At 47.2% G+C, this 18,436-nt stretch overlaps 1 protein-coding gene across 1 annotated transcript in view; it reads left to right on the plus strand.

Annotated features, from left to right (window-relative positions):
• The first annotated feature begins 810 nt into the window (after positions 1-810).
• Positions 811-18,436, plus strand: part of APCDD1 (APC down-regulated 1) — a 33,237-nt gene continuing 15,611 nt past the window's right edge. Inside the window, exons 1-3 of the mRNA XM_045887045.3 lie at positions 811-1,018; positions 13,907-14,090; positions 16,982-17,513. Coding sequence (XP_045743001.1) covers positions 961-1,018; positions 13,907-14,090; positions 16,982-17,513 — 774 coding nt within the window. The 5' untranslated portion in view covers positions 811-960. The remainder of the gene's footprint in view (positions 1,019-13,906; positions 14,091-16,981; positions 17,514-18,436) is intronic.

Genomic DNA, 18,436 nt, shown 5'->3' on the forward strand with positions numbered 1-18,436 from the left:
CCCGGACACGCGCGCGTGCCTACACACCCACACACTCCAATCCTTGCAAGCGGACTTTTCTCGGACCCCCTCCACGAGTCCCCCAGCCCTGCAGCGCCCCCCACCCCTTTTCGGAACACCTTTCACAAGTGGTGCCTCCACCCCCGCGGAGGGATGAGAAAGGGTCCAGAGTTCCCCGGGGTGGAGGCCGGGAGGGTGAAGGGCACCTCTTTCCTGGCCGGCGAGGGCGCGGCGGCCGAGGGGGAGGAAGGAAAGGGGCGCCGAGCCCCGGGCTGGGAGAAGGGGATGCTGGCGGGAGGGAGGAGGTTAAGAACTGGGAGGGGAAGGAAGGGGGCGGAGGCGCGGAGGGAGAGGGAGGAGGAGGTGGGAGGAGGAGAAGGGGCTGGAGCGGAGGACAGGGGAGGAGGCTGGAGAGGGAGGTGGGGGAGGCGGTGCCCCACGCGCCCTTTCAAGTCTCCGCGCCCCCGGCCCCCGGCGGCGGCCCGGGAGGCGGTGGCGCGGCATCACCGCCCCGACTCCTCCCCCGACTCCTCCCCCGGCCCACGGCCCGGCAGCCCCGCCGGCGGCGCTCGGGAAATATGAAGAGACGCTGCAGCTGCGGCGGCGGTGGCGGCCACTGCAGCACGGAGCGGCGCGCGCGGCGGCGGCGGTGGCCGGGGAGGGACGCAGAGGGCCCGGGTGCCGGGAGGCCGGGAGCGCGGACAGGGCCGGGCAGGGCGCGCGGGGCCCGAAGGCGCCCAGCGAGCGCGCGCCCCGCAGCCCCCGCACCGCGCCCCCCGGGCATGGGGCGCGCCGCGGCCGCCTGACGCGCGGGGCCTGGGCCGGCCGCCGGTGTCGCCGCGCCGCCGCCTCGTCGCGTCCTCCGGACTGGAGGCGGGGGGACAGAGCGCGCGCGGCGCCGCGGCCGTTCCCGGGGAGCGGCGTCCCTGGACGGCGGGCGGTCCCGGAGGAGGACTGGAGATGTCCGGTCTGTGCCGCCTCCTGCTCGCGTACCTGTTCCCGGCCCTCCTGCTTCACGGTGAGTTCCTGCGCGGGCGCCGGGGAACCCGGGCGCAGCCGCTGCTCCCCCTGCCCGGCCCCGGGAGAGGGGGCTCGCGGGTTCCCCGGCGGCGCCCGGAGCTGGTTTGCGGCTGGAGCTTGCTTTCTGGAAGGGTGCAGAGCTCACACACAGACACTTTTTAGCTCCTGAATGGATTGCATCAAGTTCCAGGGAAAACTTTTCTGTCCTGTTGGGGTTTCAAAGTACAGACTGTCATGAAATCGCGGGCTCCGCGATCCGGTCTCCAAAGTGTCAGGAGTGTTTGCCGGAGGGGCTCTTGATGTGGTGCAAGGTTTTGTGGGGCTGTAAAGCGAAACTGTGGTCATTTAAGGGGAAAAACAGCCCGCGCGCGTTTCTCTGTGCCCTCGGAGAGGAGTAGTGTTTGCTGAAGGTGTGGTGATGGGGCTCTCGCCCCAAGTGGACTGGGTGCAGTCGCAAGGAGCAGGGGACTCTTAACACCCCAAGATGTAATCATGAAAACCGGTCTCCGAAGGTTCTCCGGAACTGGACACCCTGTTTCCATCAGACTCTTGCTTGATGGTTTTGTTTCTGCGCCTCATGGGCCACATTTCCTCGGGGGCTCCGTAAACCCTTAGCTAGAAAACCCCAGCTCTTTCACAGAGTTCCAGGAATTGCACTGAGAAAAAGAAAGCAGATTTTGTGGTAGATTGGTGTTGATCCTTGCTGCGGGCGGTGGCAGAACATGTGCTGATTCAGAAATCCTGAGTGAACTTTCCCAAATGGTGGACACCTGACATTTCAGCAGAGCGTCTCCACCGGGAGCATGGCTCTCCTGCCTCCACACCACCAAGCCTTCAAAACCCCTGCAGGTCAGATGAGCACCCTCAAGACCGTCAGTTTCTGAGCAGGACCTGCAGCTCTTGGTGGAGCTTCACAATGCATTGATGCATTGTAGCTAGCACTGAAGACCAGGCTGTGACCCCCACCCCACCCCTCTGCACCCCCACCCTGCGTGATCTAGGAAGGCACGAGCCCGGGAGCTGTGTAAGTGGCTCTTTTCTTTGTCCCCCGGCTTCAGGGCAGACAGCTTGAGCACTGCAGGCCCGCTAAGGTGCCTGGTGGGGCCAGACCTGCCTGATTGCCAAGGTGTGTCCATTGAGCCCCAGTGATCCCAGACTTTAGAAGTCAGAATGGAAGGCTTGCAGTTTGAGGGCCAAAGAGAAAAGGTATAATTACAGGGTTGCACTCCTAGGCCCATCTGCTTAGAATTACAGAGCAGTTTTAATCTTTGGCTGAAACATGAAACAAATCAGAGCCAATGAGCAGATCAAACAGCAGCTGCCACACACACCAGAAGAAAGAGGGTGAGAGAGATGGAACAGAGAGAATTGTCCCCTTAAAAAAATCTGTTGTAATATCTGCGAAAAAAAATGGCAGGATCTTTCAAATGAGAAATTACTTGAAAATTTGGCATAAACAGGATTTTTTTTGCATTTTGGACTGCAAAAGTGGGCCTCAGAAGTGCAGCTTGGACCAGCTTATTCCGAACGCTTTCTCCCTCCTTTCAGAGGTGGGTGTTATAATTATAAATTATACTTCCTAGGCTACCCGCTAGTCCAAGCTGGGATAATAACTAATAGTTGGTAATAAAAGCCCCAGTAAATCCTTGTGAGTATAGCCCTAAATCTCCCAATTTGAGTCTGTGTTGGCCTGAATTTCTTGGGATAAGAGATTTACCCAGACCGGGTTGTGCTGGGAGAACCTTGTGGCGGAAGGGAGGAAGGAAGGGGGCAGTCTGCACTATAACCCAGCGGGGGCCCGGTGGGGGGTCAGACCCTGTGCATGTGTGCGTGCCTATACGTGTGTGACAAAGAGGATATAAGAGAAAAAAGGCGTTTGCAAATTGTAATTGGATGGCATGGATACCCTGCAAAAAATTATCCAATTTCAAAGTGAGTCTGCAATGGCAAAATTATTAACGCTGCCGTTGCTCAAAGATCCACTTGGATCCTGCAGGGAGTGTTGGACTCTAGCGTAAAAAAAATAAACAGATGGAATGGTTGTTCAATGTATAAATCCTTGGGATTTAAGAAAGGCTTGTCATAATTCGTTAGGATAATGTAAAGCACCAGGAAATAATTGAGTATTCTCCTTTTCCCTTTTTTCCTCCTGATTTTCCCCGATTGAAGTAGTTTTAACTGAAAATGGATATTAATCATCTTAACCCAAGAGAATGGCTTGATGAACGTGTCCTACTCTATAGTCGGAGGTTTTACAAACATTTAAAAATTCTGTAGCAACAGATGAGCTTGATCATATATTTTAATAGTTATGAGTCGAAATCTTCTTAGAATGGCTTGATGATTTTTTTCCTGATACCTAGGCATCTTATTTTACTAAACATAGGACACTATTTGTCTATTGTAGCAGTTTTGGTAACAACAGATTTGGGGGGTTAGGAGTGTGTTTGTGACAAACTTTAATAAGTGTAGTTTCAGACATCATTTATAGATTCTTATAGTAGCAAGTCACATTAATAAGATTAAAAAGTACACAAGGCCTTTATGAAGATTCTGTGTAAGGATGACATAGAAACTATGATGTTTGGCCTCCAGTCTTTGCTCAGTTTGTTGGTTACTTTTATTTCTACTAATTGCAAATCATAAATCACTCCTATGTCCTACTGGGGAGTAAATTAGGCTCTGGCTAGACTTGAGCCTGTTGTTTGTTTTTGCTGTTTTTTAAACTGTAAGTGTAGGGCAGGACACAAGTTCAAAATTTAATGGCATGAAAGTATACGTGTCAATTTTACTTTCCTCTCCTTCAACCTTTGAAAACAATTGAATTTCTTAATCCAAATAAAACCTATTGAATGTCACGGAGGTATGCAGCTGGAAGATGTCCATTATCACTGTTTTCTTTGCTTAGATGAAAAGCCACAAAAATCATTCGGCTCCAGAAACACAGATTAGCATGAGATATTCCAGAATAAGTGGTGCTTTAATGCACAGCAAAGTGCGGACTCTCCTTGCTAATGGAAAGATTTGATTTTAAGTTTTGGAACTGATGTTGGGGGAGATGTTCTATCCCTCTGTGCTGTTTATTTGTGTAGAATTAGTTGACTTTTCTGAAAGGGAAGGCACTTTTGAGCTATTCTCTTTCATTCAAGCATATTCTAGCAAAATGAAAAAAAAAAAAAAACCTGTAAATTTCCAAGTGAGAGCTTACCCAACAAAATCGGACGAAACACTTATATAGGGTAAAATAGGAATCTTTGAAATACCGTTTTACTGAAGAAGACAGTTTTTGTAACCAAGAAACCATTGTGTTTCCTGCACCCTCTCCCCCTTGGTCATAAAATGAAATCTTGAAAAGAAATATGACTCATTGGTACATAACAAGGAGCAAGGGTCTTAGGTGTTAAATATTCTCTTGCAGAATCAGTTGATGTGCTTCAGACATGTGGCTAGGCGCATCTATAGGAGCCGTGTTCATTCTTTTTCTCCTCAAATGAGAAGAGAACTAAACCTTAAGTGGATGATACGACTGTGTAATTACATACTGTTTAGGGACAGACTGATGACAACTTGATATAATCAATTAAAGTGAAGCATAAGACATTTAAGACTAGAGACATGAAAAGCTATGTTAGTGATTGTATACATCTGCTGAAAGCTCACACAGCAGGACGTGTCTTCAATAGACCCTGCCTGGTGTGTAGCGTTGAAGTGAAGACCCTGCCGTCGTCGTTCACACAAGCCTTCTTACTGTGTCAAGATTTTATGTGTTAGGGTCCTTATGGGAATAGAATTATTCTGTAAAGTCATGTGATAGGTATCAAGGTTAGAGAAATGATAGTGTGACACCCTAAAATTATTAAGGGTATTCTGTTTGGTAAGGGTTTTCCACTTTCATTCATTCAGCAAGTACGTTTATGAGGCCCTACTGTGTGCCAAGTACCCCCGCATGCCAAGGACAGGAGCTGTGAGGAGGTGCATACTCCCTTTCCTGCAGAGCCCCAAAGAATATCAACGGGTGAGGGAGGAAAGCTTGTTGCAGGGCCCCAGAGCGGGGAGGATGGCATGCTCTGGGTGACTGTAGTGCTTTCCCTGCTGAGAATCCCACCAAACCGCCCCAAACATACACATACCCCACGTACACCATACACACACACACACACACACACACACACACGCACGACCGTGCTGAAGAGCATGGGTGTGGCAGCAGCAGTGAACTACGGACGCAACATGCAAATTGTGCAGTTTGTGGTTCAACCCCAGTGTCTAGCCTGGGGACCGTGGCATTAGAAGAAAATGACATAGAAAATTACCTCATTTGCAGCTTTGGTTGAGTGGAGCCAGGAATTTGAAATCTTGACTTTATTATATTTCTCATAAAGGGAAAAATACTTTTAGATAAAAAGGTTTAAAGATTGGCAAGAGCAGCTCTTTCAGCTTTTATCTCAAAAAACAATTTGGAAATAAAAAGAAGAGCTTGGTAGGCATAGCTACCCACATGGTAGTAAAATCCAGTTTGTCTGCAATGCATACAGGCTTTTATTCCAACACATGGAAAGCTCTGCTGGAGCTTATCTAGCAGAATCCACGGTAAAGCATACAGTTACAGTAATGACTGCTTATTTAATTGGGCAGGACAATTTCATGGCTAAGTAATTACCTGCATTTAATCTAATCAGTCACATTTTATCTGCTTTGCGTTTTTACATATCACACCAGTTCTAACTTGAGAATACTTTCTCACTCTGATTATCTAAGTAATACATGTCACATTATTTAAAACAGAAGCGTGCAAAATGAGCAAGAAAAGAATCACTCAGAAGCCCCTCTCCAGAGACAACCATTGTTAATATTTTTACATATGCTTATTTAGCCTTTAAAAAAAATTTTTTTAAAGCATTGAACTACATATTATAGAGACTGACCTGATCAAAGATTAGTTCAGGTCAGTCCCAAGTGTGCTTGAAAATTGTTTCCTTCCCCACTAATTTTACATTTTATTACATGTAAAATGGTTTGGAACTTTTGGTTCTCGATCTCGATCAGCAGGTGAGAAACTCTGGAATGTATCTAGATAATTCAAATTTTTAAAAATGTTATTGAAAAATTGGGGATTTGGACATGGAGTATACTTTCCTTCTTTTCTTGTTTCCTTTCATTAAAAACAACGGCCCATGCGCGAGTGAGAACCTCACGTGTAGTAGGCACTTAGCTATTTGGTGAATGAATGAATGTTGACTTTCAGAAGGCAAGTAGTCACTTGCTGCTTGCTCCCCTGGTCTCCCACCCTTCGCTCTTCTCTTTAGTCCCTTCCTGTCCCTGGACTGGTTGCTTCCTGAAAACACCATGGGTTTAAGAACAAGCTTTGCTGGGGACGACCATAGCAAAAATAGTATATTCATTCCCTTTGACAACTATGCTAAGGACTGCTTTCTGAATGCATAATCTGGTGAATTCAGTGGTGTAAACAGTCATCTGGTCACGCACGCGGGCTTTAGATTTAGGGTGTCAATCTCTACATAAATGGCCAACTCTGTGCTTCCTTTCATTTCGGGAAATCTGGTTTTTTTATTGATACCATTGAGAGTTTTCAGTATCTGAACTGTAGACTTTACAATTATGATAGTGGTTAAGGTCATTCTGCAGTCATTTTGGATTACTGTTACTTCCTGGGAGTAAATCACTCATGTGCACGCATGCATGTGAATAAACCTTCCAGAGCTCCAGGATCTCGTTTAGTTCTCTAGAAGTGGTAACCTGTAAAATAATACCGTAAAGCCTTTAGGAATTAATTTTTTTCAACAAGTGAATAATTTCCTTCCGAAGTCTACTATTTTCTCCCACACTTACTTGAAAGAAATACCCACTTGTCATCATAATTTTATCTGAGCCCAGGCCCTGGGACCCCCAGTCTTGGAGACCATTTTATGGTGAAGTCCTTTTCCTAATTCACAACTCTCCTGGACAGGGAACAGTGCTATGGAGAGCTTCCAGCTTATTTGGTGTCATGGACTGGCCGTTTATAGAACACTTCACATTAAAGAGTGGTTCTCTGCTTGTAACTTTCTGTACCGAGGTAGTAACTGGCATTTGATAAATGAGATAGCATATGCATAAAGTAAATTGTTAAGTGTTACACAAACTTTAGTTATTATCATTATTGTAATTTTTACTTTGATACAAGTAAAAGGCGCATATTGGATGACCTACCCCAAGCCACCCTGAAGACCAAATTCACAGTCACTTTCTTACTGGATGGTGGTGGTTTTTTAATCCTTTGAGATACTCTTTTCCTTGGATTCATTTATAGCAAAATCTTAGTAGAAGAACCCAGCTAACTAATCTTCTCAGTTAAGCAAAATATCTAGAATCCTCAGTTAACCAAAATGTTGATGTTCTTTGTACCTGCACTCCCACACACAGACTTCATCAGCTTATAAAAAGTGAGGAAAAAACCTTTCATGGCTTAAACAGAGTTGTTACCTGTTCACTCCAGTATCTCTGTATCCAGAGTACCATCCTACAGGGACTGATGTTCCTAATAATGACCTTGAGCCACTTTGAGAACCTGAATCATCAAAGAACGACCATAAATGTCAACTGCATTCAACATACAATGGCAGAATTTTCAACAACCAGCTGTTGTGATTAGTCAACACTTCCAGTTACATGGGTAGTCCAATTAAATGGGGGTATTAAAAAGTTGTTATATATAGCAAGCAGATATATTATAAATAATAGGGATACTCAGACAGCAGCTATTCGAATAGTTGCCACCCCTGAGTACTGCATTGCCAAGTACCAGGATGACAGATTTACACAATGTAAGATTAAAGTAGGACATATAAATATTTTGCACAAGTGTCTTTTCAGATGTAGTCCTAAATTAGTATTCGTTCCTACTTTCCTCTCTCCCTCCCTTCCCTCCTCTTTCCTTTCTTTGACTATAACTTCTTATATACCTTCTCCACAACATGCATAAGATGGTCAGGACAAAAAACTGAGAGACTACAAAAGAGATTTACTCTGTTTGTCCAGAGTGGTTCCCGTCTCTTATCTTTCTCATTTATTCAGGCAAAAATGATATGCTGAGCCATCATCACAGAAGTGTCAGAATGGATCTGCCTGTTTCCCATCTGCTTCCCATACCTCCGAAAATGGGAAAAGTGGTCTTCCCAAAATGGAATTCCTATTGTGCTCTTACACTGCATAACATCTTTTGGTGGTTTCTCTTAACCTTTCCAGTGAAATGCACCCTCAGCATGCTACATGGTAATCTTGATCATGGCCCTGCCTCTCTTCTTCTGTTCCTCTTTGTGGGCCACCCTGTGGTCCCCCTCCCTGAGCCCGGCCCAGTTCCTCCTACGTGAACCCCTCCTGTCTACCTCTTTATGTTTGAATATGCTGTATACTCTGCCCAGATCACTTCCATTCAGCATTCAAGGCATGGTTGCCCCTCCATGAACCTTCCAAGGATGAATTCAGAGCCTGCTCTCTCTGTCCTATGAGTCCCTTTACAAGCCCACTTGGGGGTCTGGTTTCTGGCCCAACTGAGACTCCCTCAGGGTATAATGTTTGTAGCTTCCATGTCCAGAACAGAGCCTGGCCCTTCAGAACCTTTCTGATGGTTTGAATGAATGAGTTGCTAGTTTCAATCCCAAACTGGAGTTGACATGCTCTGAGCGATGCAGTGAACACAGGGGTCCCTGGGTTGACCAGAAGTCTAAGGCTGGTTTCCTTGGAGGGCACGCCATGGGCGATCCTGAGACAGAAGTCTTGGGGAATAAGGAAAGCTGTTCATCTTGACCTCTCCTGCAGGTAGACTTGGTGCTTCAAATGATCTTTTAATTCTAAAAGCCATTTCATAGAAGTAGCACTCACGAGAAGGCCAACCAGAGTTTCTCCACCAGACAAGCCAAGTAAATATTGGAGACCACTGTTAGCAATTGACTGAAAACCTAAGAGACAAATTTCTCCGATTGTACAGCAGCTCCGGCTTTCACATGACCCATTTAATTTTGTTCCCACCAAGGTGATGGGTGCTCGAAGGGCAGAGATAGAAAGGGAACCAATCCCATTTTTTCTACCCTAAGAATATAGTATCGGCCTCAAGTGCAGACCCTAACTCACTGTATGCCGAAGAGCCGTGCTAACTGTAGAGTTCTCCTCCACCTGGCTGCCCATGCTGCTGCTCTTCTGCCCTGACAGTCTTGCCATTTTCTGTGACCTGTGCTCGTTGTCCGGTAAGAGCGATGGCCAAGTGGAGATTTGTCTCTAGAAACCCGAGCGACATAATGATCTTTTGCCTGCTTTCGAATGATTGGCGTATTGGTGGCTCTGGGATTTTATTTCTTCCACCCCTGGTTAAAAAGCATCACTGTAGGCTCCCTTCCTGTGTGACTGGCCTTATGAACGACTCATGCAAATTCTGACCACCACTCCCTTTTCCTCTGCCTTTGAACTCCCAGCTTCCTTCCCAGAACCCTCCTTCATCATCTCCACCCTTGTTCTTTGACATTCAGGCCAGTGAGTCCTTGAGAGCCTCAAGGTCAGAAAAACTTACTTTCATTCTTCTTCATGCTTCCAGCTCCTAAAATATACAAAGTAAGAGTGAATAGGTATTTGTTAAACTGAGTAGAACTTGTCAACAACCACAGAGCCCAGCGCTTTGGGTCCTACCCCCTTCTGCGTCAGGGTCATCAGTTCACTTAGGGAGCCCTGTGTCTTTCTTTACTCTGAGCATTCTGTCCTTCTCAGAGCTCAGAGGGAGCCTGGCTCTGGCTGACTTTTACCATTATTTTAACTCTGCTGTTGGCTGGGAAGGACTTTTTGAAGGCGATCTAAAAGCCTAATCATTATTTAAAATAATAACCCATTTAATGAGAACTATGTCTGTGCTAAGGAAGACAACCCTAAGAGATGGGTAATGTTATCCCCTCTTTACAGATGAGTAGACGGAAGCTTGGTGAGGTTAAGTCATTTGTTTCAGGTCACCACGCTAATGGTGTGTTTCATCGACTGGAAAATACACTTTTTTCCCCCTATTTTAAGATCTCTGCAGTGGATGTGCGTCCTCTGGTCTGTGGGGGTCCCAGGCCCTGTCAGCTTGCAGGCAGCAGTCATGCGGGCGTGCTGCAGTCTTCCCCTGTGTGAATCTGGACACAGCAGTTCACATTGTCATCACATCACTTCCTTTATATGGCCCCTTGTTACTCCACATCTATGGTTTCGTTGCAGATAGGTCAGTTTTGAAAATAGAATAAATGTTTGAGCCACGCGTGCTTGGTTATTTTCTCCATAACTCACTCATAAATTTCACTCTTCAGAATCAGCGTGGCCTTGTAACAGAGCCATGGAGTGTGAGTTTGACATCATTGAGGCAGATATTTATCACCAGGAGAATAAACTGCAATTCCCTATTTTCTCACATAGCAACAGTCAATTACATAGAAAGGAAGACCCACAAAAAGATGTGGCTGTGTTCGTGTTTTGCTGTTGAGATACATACAGAGCAAACCCCTTACCTGTCACACGTGAAGGGTTGCAACTGAAGACAAGAAACCTTGTCAAATCTCTTTGAACAGATAAAAGCAACGTCAGAGCAGTCGGGTGCTGCTGTGCAGGATGCAGGGGGATCGCGGGACTGTTGTGTAGGCATCGTTGAGCTGCAAGTGTTTTTGTCACGGGTAGTAAAATAATGATGCATCTTCACCGTCACAATCCGTGAATTCTTGGATTTGATGAAATGCTTTAAGTGGTGGATCCAGTTTCAGACTCGCACAGCCTAGCTCCAGAGACTTCACCCATATCCACTATCCTTCCGGCTTTTATTGTCTTTACAGGAAAGCACTTGCAGGGTGTAAAGGGGTTTACAAATCAATTTTTAGAACATAACTTGGTTGATAGGGAGATGATGATTCTTTACTGCATGCTCAGTGTCACATTTAAAGCAGAATCTTCCCCAGCTCCCAATGCTTCATAACTTGAATTAGAATCTGTTTTAAGTTGCCCACACTGTAATTGATCACACAGGCAGTTGACCCACCAGACAGCAAGCTGTAGTATCTTTCATTTCTTGATTGAATAACAGGGAATTCAGGAACTGCTTCCCATCATCAAGATAATTACAGCTCTTGGGATTGGTAGAGATCCATACTACTCTCTTTCCCTCCTCCAGTTCAAAGCCAACTGAGAGATCAGCAGAGGTCTCAGACAAATGGGGATGAAAACATAAGAACTGTGATAAATACTCAGAAGACACAGTATAGTGTCCCATGGTGGGATTGTTAACAGTTCACCCCCGAATTTTTCAGCCTTTCCACCTGGCCTAGTGCCATAGCCAAACAACTGAAGGGTCAGGGTCCTTACTATGTGGCAGGGGTAAGCGCTGATCAAAACGCATGTGCAGTTGGCCCTTGAACAACACAGCTTTGAACTGTGTGGGTCCACTTGCATGTGGATTTTTTCTTCTGATATAGTACAATACTGTAAGTGTATTTTCTCTTCATTACAATTTTTTTTTAAAGATTTTTATTTATTTATTTGAGAGCGAGAGAATGAGAGACAGAGAGCACATGAGAGGGCGGGAGGGTCAGAGGGAGAAGCAGACTCCCTGCCAAGCAGGGAGCCCGATGCGGGACTCGATCCCGGGACTCCAGGATCATGACCTGAGCCGAAGGCAGTCGCTTAACCAACTGAGCCACCCAGGCGCCCTTCATTACAATTTTCTTGATAACATTTTCTTTTCTCTAGCTTACTTTATTGTAAGAAGACAGCGTATAAGACATATGACATGTTGTTCAAGGGTGAACTGTACTTTGAAAAGAGGCCAGTTTGGCAGACAGAAAGAGACGAATGGCATAGTCACGCACACCTGTTTCCATCCTACACACAACTTCATTGGGGAGGGTTGAATAAGGAATGGGGAGAGAATACTCAGAAATGCAATCTTCTTTCCTCCATGGAAGCAGGGGCCACTGGTAGGAAGGGCCTCGCTGAACCGCCAGGAGCCCATGAGCACCCACACCACCAGACGTGGATTTCGGAATTTTAGTGTTCCTCTCATTCTTGCTGGGGTCCGAATCACCTGGTTGGGCTAAATGGGGTTGGTTGTGAGTTGCATTCATTTGAACGTAGCACCATCATCTCATTTTCAAATCTCTTTTCACACTTTTTATTTAGTTGAATCATACTCATGGGTGTCTCTGCCTTGTTGCCTTTCACTTCATTTAAGATCCATAGGGAACAATCCAAAGTTGCTGCTCTAGCCCAAGGCCAGCATTTTGCTCAGAGGAGAAGCCGAGTTCCCACATGTCTTCTTAGTACCAAAGACTTTCAGCAGAAGATTAGTTCAGCCTTCTGAGTCATGGCAAATATCTGAATATTTTATAAATATCTGAATGTTATCAACATGTGGGTCTGAGTTTCTCCAGTAGGTTTTCACCATGTTGCTCTAAGTCACCATGTTCTGGGTCTAACTTTGCATTTTTAAATGATCCCCCATAAACCCTGGTTTCTCTATGAAGTTATTTAGGTGTTGATTGCCAAATATATAATTGCCTCTTCATAGTACAGTTCTGATGGGTGCATTTTATTTATTTTGTGTATATTTTTATTTTATTTTTGTCTATTTGTCTAGGGTTTTTGGTTTTTGTTTTGTTTTTTAGCACAGTGCTGAATACTTAGTAGGTCCAAAATAAAGACGTATTGATGTGTTCAGGAGTGAATCTCAAAGGGAAGAGTGGGCTTTCAGATTATAACTCAGTTAGCTGGCAATGGCTTCTTCTGAACAGGGGCTGCTGGTTATTTTGCATGTTTAAGGGTCCGCCAACCTAAACTACTTACACTGAAGATGAACTTAGTCCTAATATTCCTTTACCTGTGGAAAATAAAAATATGTAGTCTTCTTGTAGTTATTCTTTATTTAGAACCCTATATTAGCATTGCCTTCGTGGGTGTGAGGGGCTGGAGTGGGAAGGTAATTGGGGAAAAATGTCCCACACGTCCCCCACCGGTGGTATATGACTTGCGCCCCACTGATGGGCAGCCCTGTAGAGGGTGTCCATCAGAGATGGAGAGAACCAGAAGATGCATGGCTTGGTGGGAGCAGCGGGGAGCCCAACCAGGGAGCAGATGTCAGTTAGGAGCCCTCTGAGTTATTCCTGGGCCTTTCGCCACCCCATCAGAATTCCCCTTCCACTGAGGCTGGTCTCCATGCTCTTCCTCCTCCTCACCTAAATGTGTCACTGCATGAGTCTCCCTTCCTGCTGACCCCTTTCTTACCCCTCCCTTGGGTGGCTTTGGAACACGTTCATTTCTCTCTTCAGCCCCTGTTATATTCATTTGTCTGCACTGTAAGCTGCTCACTTAGATGCACCATTTTATTTGCGGTTGCACAGACACATGGATTTGAGCTCAGCCTTTGCCAGGAACTAGCCAAGAGACCTCCCAAGAGCCTGTGTTGTCTCTGTGGGCCTCAGCTTTCCCGGCTTTCTCACCTGGGAAATGGTCTCCCAGGATGTATCCCCCTTTGAGATGTTAACTCCAGGAGAGCAGAGACAGTGATAAGCCTGGTGGGGTAAGAGTGCATTTCCTACTTGCAGTGATTTCTTTTCTTTTCTTTTTTTTTTAATAATTTTTTAAAAGATTTTATTTATTTATTTGAGAGAGAGACAGCAGGAGCAGAGGGAAGAGGCAAAGGGAGAAGCAGACTCCCCACTGAGCGAGGAGCCTGAGATCATGACTTGAGCCAAAGGCAGACACTTAACCAACCGAGCCACCCAGGCGTCCCCCATTTGCAGTGATTTCTTGCCAAGGAGGCAGTTCCTCAGCCTGACTCCTGTCTGCTGCGAGCTCTCCTTTCAACGAACTTCCACTTTTCTTTCAGGGCTGGGAGAGGGTTCTGCCCTCCTTCATCCAGATAGCAGATCCCATCCCAGGTCCTTAGAGAAAAGTGCCTGGAGAGCTTTCAAGGAATCACAGTGCCATCACATGCTCAAACATCTTCACAATGGTGCGAGGATCACTGTGCAGATGCCACCAGCAATTGAGGGCCACTGGGTGTCCACCGGGTAAGAGGGCCGGGGACTGGACCCGGGAGGGGGCGGGGAAGTGGGGGGGAGGATCGGAGAGCACACGTCTTTGGAAGGCCTTCCTGGGGGCTTCTCAGATGCAGAGACTGTATCCTATCTCAATGGCGCAGGTGTTATCTAAGTTCTAACTAAAAACCAAGCAACACTTTGAAACTCCGTTTGGTAAAGAAACAGAGCTAAGGACTGTAGAAATGTTAGCTAAAGCAGAGATGCGTACCACTGTTAATCACAGGCTGTGAGTGAATAGGTCCTTGTTTACCGAACTCTGTGGGACCACTCAGGTATAAAAAGAAACCATTAGCAAGTGAAATTAGGAGTCTGTGTTTCACCAACCCTGAAACATGACTTGCAAGCTTCTGAGGGTCTAAATATTCCAGCCATATTCTGGTAATTTAATATATGGCTTCAGGGTTCTAAGAGTAAGTGAAAAGGTACTCAAGCTACCTCTACTAGCCAGGGCATAGTTCTTGGACTCTTCCAGGCTACAGAGCTGAGATTTATCCCAGTTTGAGCTCTGGCTTATCTTCCATTAGAGCTTTTAAAAATAGCCTAGAGGCAGACCTGCAGGTTTTCCCCTACCCATTAAATTGCTGAGAATTAACAAGACTCACTCTGGGATCTGATCACTTCTCCCTTGCAGCCTCCAGGTACCTTGGGGAGGGATCAAATGCACACAGAGAAGAGAAAAAAAGGAATTTTTATAAGATGATGAAGACCCAGAGGTGGTTTTTTTTTTTCCCCTAAAGATGGGGTTTCTTAAAATAACCACACGATAAATATTTGCACGATCTTAATGTGATGTACTTTTAAATAATTTATCATTTTATTCAAACATATTTATTGAGTATACAAATATTTACTGTGTGCCCAGCACTGTTCTAGATTTTGTGTATATAGCAGTGAACAAAACAAATCATGGTCCCTGTCTTCAGGAATTTTACAAATAAACATACAAAGAAGTACTATGAAGAGGGTAAAAAACAACAGGTGCTAAAGGAGAATACCAGGGGCCTTATTTTAGGACGGGGGTGGGGTCAGGAAAGGCTACCAGAGGAAAGGACACTTGAGCTGGGATGTCCTTAGCTATGCAAAGACCCAGGGAAGAGCTTTCCATCTGGAAGAACGAGCAAAGATGGGGTTGGAGAAACAACTGACCTGGAGTCCTTGTGGGGCGGGGGGAGGTTCGTAAACCTGGGCATAGGGACCTGGGCGGGGGACAGCTCCAGATGAGGCTGCCAGGGAAGGTGGGGCCAGCTCCAGGGCAGTTCTGGCCAGATTGGGGTTAGAACTGGACAGTCACTGAAGAGTTTGCAGCAAGGACTGTGCTTAAGACATGATCCAGCTTTCACACAAGGCACTCAGATGCACCAAATGGCTGGTAGAAAGTGTGAGAGGAGGGTGACCAGTTAAAAGATGGTTGCAGCAGGTGCATCTAGAGGTGACAAGGCCTAGGTGAGGGGGTGGTGGCCCCGGTGGAGTACGCAAGGACTTGAGATACGTTGAGCCCTGAGGCCAGGCAGCACATCTTCCATGGCCTTATAAACAGACCGCAGTTACAGCTCACCGCTCACGCTGAACAGGGCCTCCTTTGTAGGGGGAGGACCCTTGCGGCTCCTCTCTCACCTTCTCAGCAGAGCGCAGGGCTCAGGGTTCCGCCGAGTGCCTTCTGTGCACTCGCCCACACTGGACTTCCCTGACAGCCTTTCCCAGAGGGAGGAGCCCGCTTGGGATGATGTTTACCTTTCACCAGTGTGTTAACTGAAAAATGGAAATGTTACCGATTTTGAGAATAACAGGTCTTTGGGATTTCAGCTCCACTGTTTGATTTAGCCATGCTGAGTCTGCTCAAACCATAATTATTGTAAATAATACATATATCACAGACTCAGGCAGAGTTCTAAGGCCAAACCTGAAGGATGCAAATCATGATGTAACTGAAATTCTGATCTGGTGGAGAGTTACAGAGGTCAGAATCTTTGGCAGATATGTTGAAGAAGCCCTCCAGCGTTTCCCTGGTGTGGGCTGGGCTGCAGAGACAGGAACTGGCCCCAGGTAGGGCAGTGATCAGTTCCTGCTGGCCATGTATGCCCCATAGACCTAGTCTAAGTATTTCTGGCCAACGAATCTAGCATTGATCTAAGGCCACAGCAAAAAACTACTTTGTCGTTGTCATCTTGTCAGTCAGCACAAACAAAAGGAGCCCTTACCTGTGTTCCGCTAGCTTTGCTTTCACTAATGGACCCTTTTCCCCAGTAGAGGGAACATTAATTCTCACTGGATGGGAGGGTGGGTTTCCCCTTGCCCCTAGGTGACTCCTCCCCAGACTAGATTCCGTTTTGGAGTGGCAGACACCCCACACCTGCCTGCTGTACCCAAGGTCCATGAACAGGAGTGTTCAGGGGATCAGCTGTTTTCAAGCTAGCATGAGGAGACTTCCTTCATAGGCCAGCACTACTCTCTTCCCTCTTCCCACCCGAAAGACACTTCCCTGAAGTTAGGCCCCCAGGTGGAAGTGAGAAGGGCAGGTTTGGGCTCTCTTGGCTTGTTCCTAGAATGAATAAAGACTGTGGTGTAGAGAGATTAGGAACACGGCCTGGAGTCAGACTGCCTGCATTCAGGTTATGTGGCCTGGGGGCACTTTCCCTGATCTCTCATGCCTTGGTTTCTCCAGCTGTAAAATGGAGACAATACCTCCTTTACTCCTCAGTTGTTGTGAGGATTCAATACATTGGTGTCTATGCAGGCACAAAACAGTGTGTGGCCCAGAGTAAACATTTGTTATTATTACCATAATTTCTTGACACCCTAACGCATCTGTTCCTCAGTGCCTTTGGGCTTGAAAACGTCTTCCTTTCCCTTTTCCCCTTCAGCTGTGAAGTGAGGTCGGGCCCAGAGTTCATCACAAGGTCCTACAGATTCTACCACAATAACACCTTCAAGGCCTACCAGTTCTATTATGGCGGCAACCGGTGCACCAGCCCTACCTACACCCTCGTCATCCGGGGCAAGGTCCGCCTGCGCCAGGCCTCCTGGATCATCCGCGGGGGCACTGAGGCCGACTACCAGCTGCACAACGTGCAGGTTGTCTGCCACACAGAGGCTGTCGCCGAGAGGCTCAGCCAGCTGGTGAACCGCACGTGCCCGGGCTTCGTGCCCACTGGGGGCCCCTGGGTGCAGGACGTGGCCTACGACTTGTGGCGGGAAGAGAATGGCTGCGAGTGCACCAAGGCCGTGAACTTCGCCATGCATGAGCTGCAGCTCATCCGGGTGGAGAAGCAGTACCTGCAGCACAACCTGGACCGCCTGGTGGAGGAGCTCTTCCTCGGGGACATCCACACTGATGCCTCGCAGAGGATGTTCTACCGGCCATCCAGTTATCAGCCCCCTCTGCAGAATGCCAAGGTACCCTGCCGCTGACTGCACTCGGGGCCCGCGGGCTGTTCTTTATTAAGTGAGATGAGCGACCCACAGGGAGGCATGGCAGTGGGGTCCAAAGGGACCTCTGAGAGGAAGCACCCTGCGTCATGGGGGAGCTTGTGGAGGGCTGCCCAGGGAGGGACACGCAGCAAGGTCAGGACACCTGGCCGCACCGCCAACTTGCTCTGCAGTGAGGGGCTGTGGTTTTCCTCATGACATGGGTGATGGCGGCAGGCTTGTTGGTGTGCTAGGGGCCCTGGGGTGGTGGTTCTAGAAGATTCCTAAGGCTCTTCTCAGCTCTAACACTCCACGAACATCTTCTTTGATTCTGAAAGGAAAGCATAAAGGAAATTCGGAGATGTTAATAACCACACTGTGGAGAGATGCCACAACAGGAGTGATCCCAGCCCTGGAGGAGAGGGAGAGGCGCCTGAGGGGAAAGTGACAGTGCTGTTGTAGGCTGGAGAGCTTATAGTCTCCCACCCACACTACTGCTTTCAGGCTTCAAAACGACCCCCTGAGGCAGATATTGCCGCCCTCTTAGGCAGAAGGGAGAGGTAGCGGAGATTCAAGGGCTTGTTGTCTTTTGCCCTAGGTCACCCGGGTAGTGAGGTTCTGCGCTGGAACTTGAACCCAGACCTCCTTCTCCAGACCCCACATTCTTTCCATTCAACTAAGTGAAATGTAAAGTCACTGTGATCACAAGGGAGGAAGGAGGGGGCAGGAAACAATTAAAACCTTATAATGTTCTTTTCTTGAATGATAGTCCAGTAATTATATTTGGAATTCACAAAGCATTTCCTTCCCATGGGCTCAGAATCCGTGTCAGCCTGTAACACGATCTTGTACCTCAGAAGTTGGAGAAGCTTGAGCTGGGGGGTGTGTGCAGGGAGGGGGTCAAGGGAGAT

Source organism: Mirounga angustirostris, unplaced genomic scaffold (genome assembly GCF_029215605.1).
Source record: "Mirounga angustirostris isolate CCGP_5_RB_7025 unplaced genomic scaffold, mMirAng1.0.hap1 SCAF_14, whole genome shotgun sequence".
NCBI lineage: Eukaryota > Metazoa > Chordata > Mammalia > Carnivora > Phocidae > Mirounga > Mirounga angustirostris.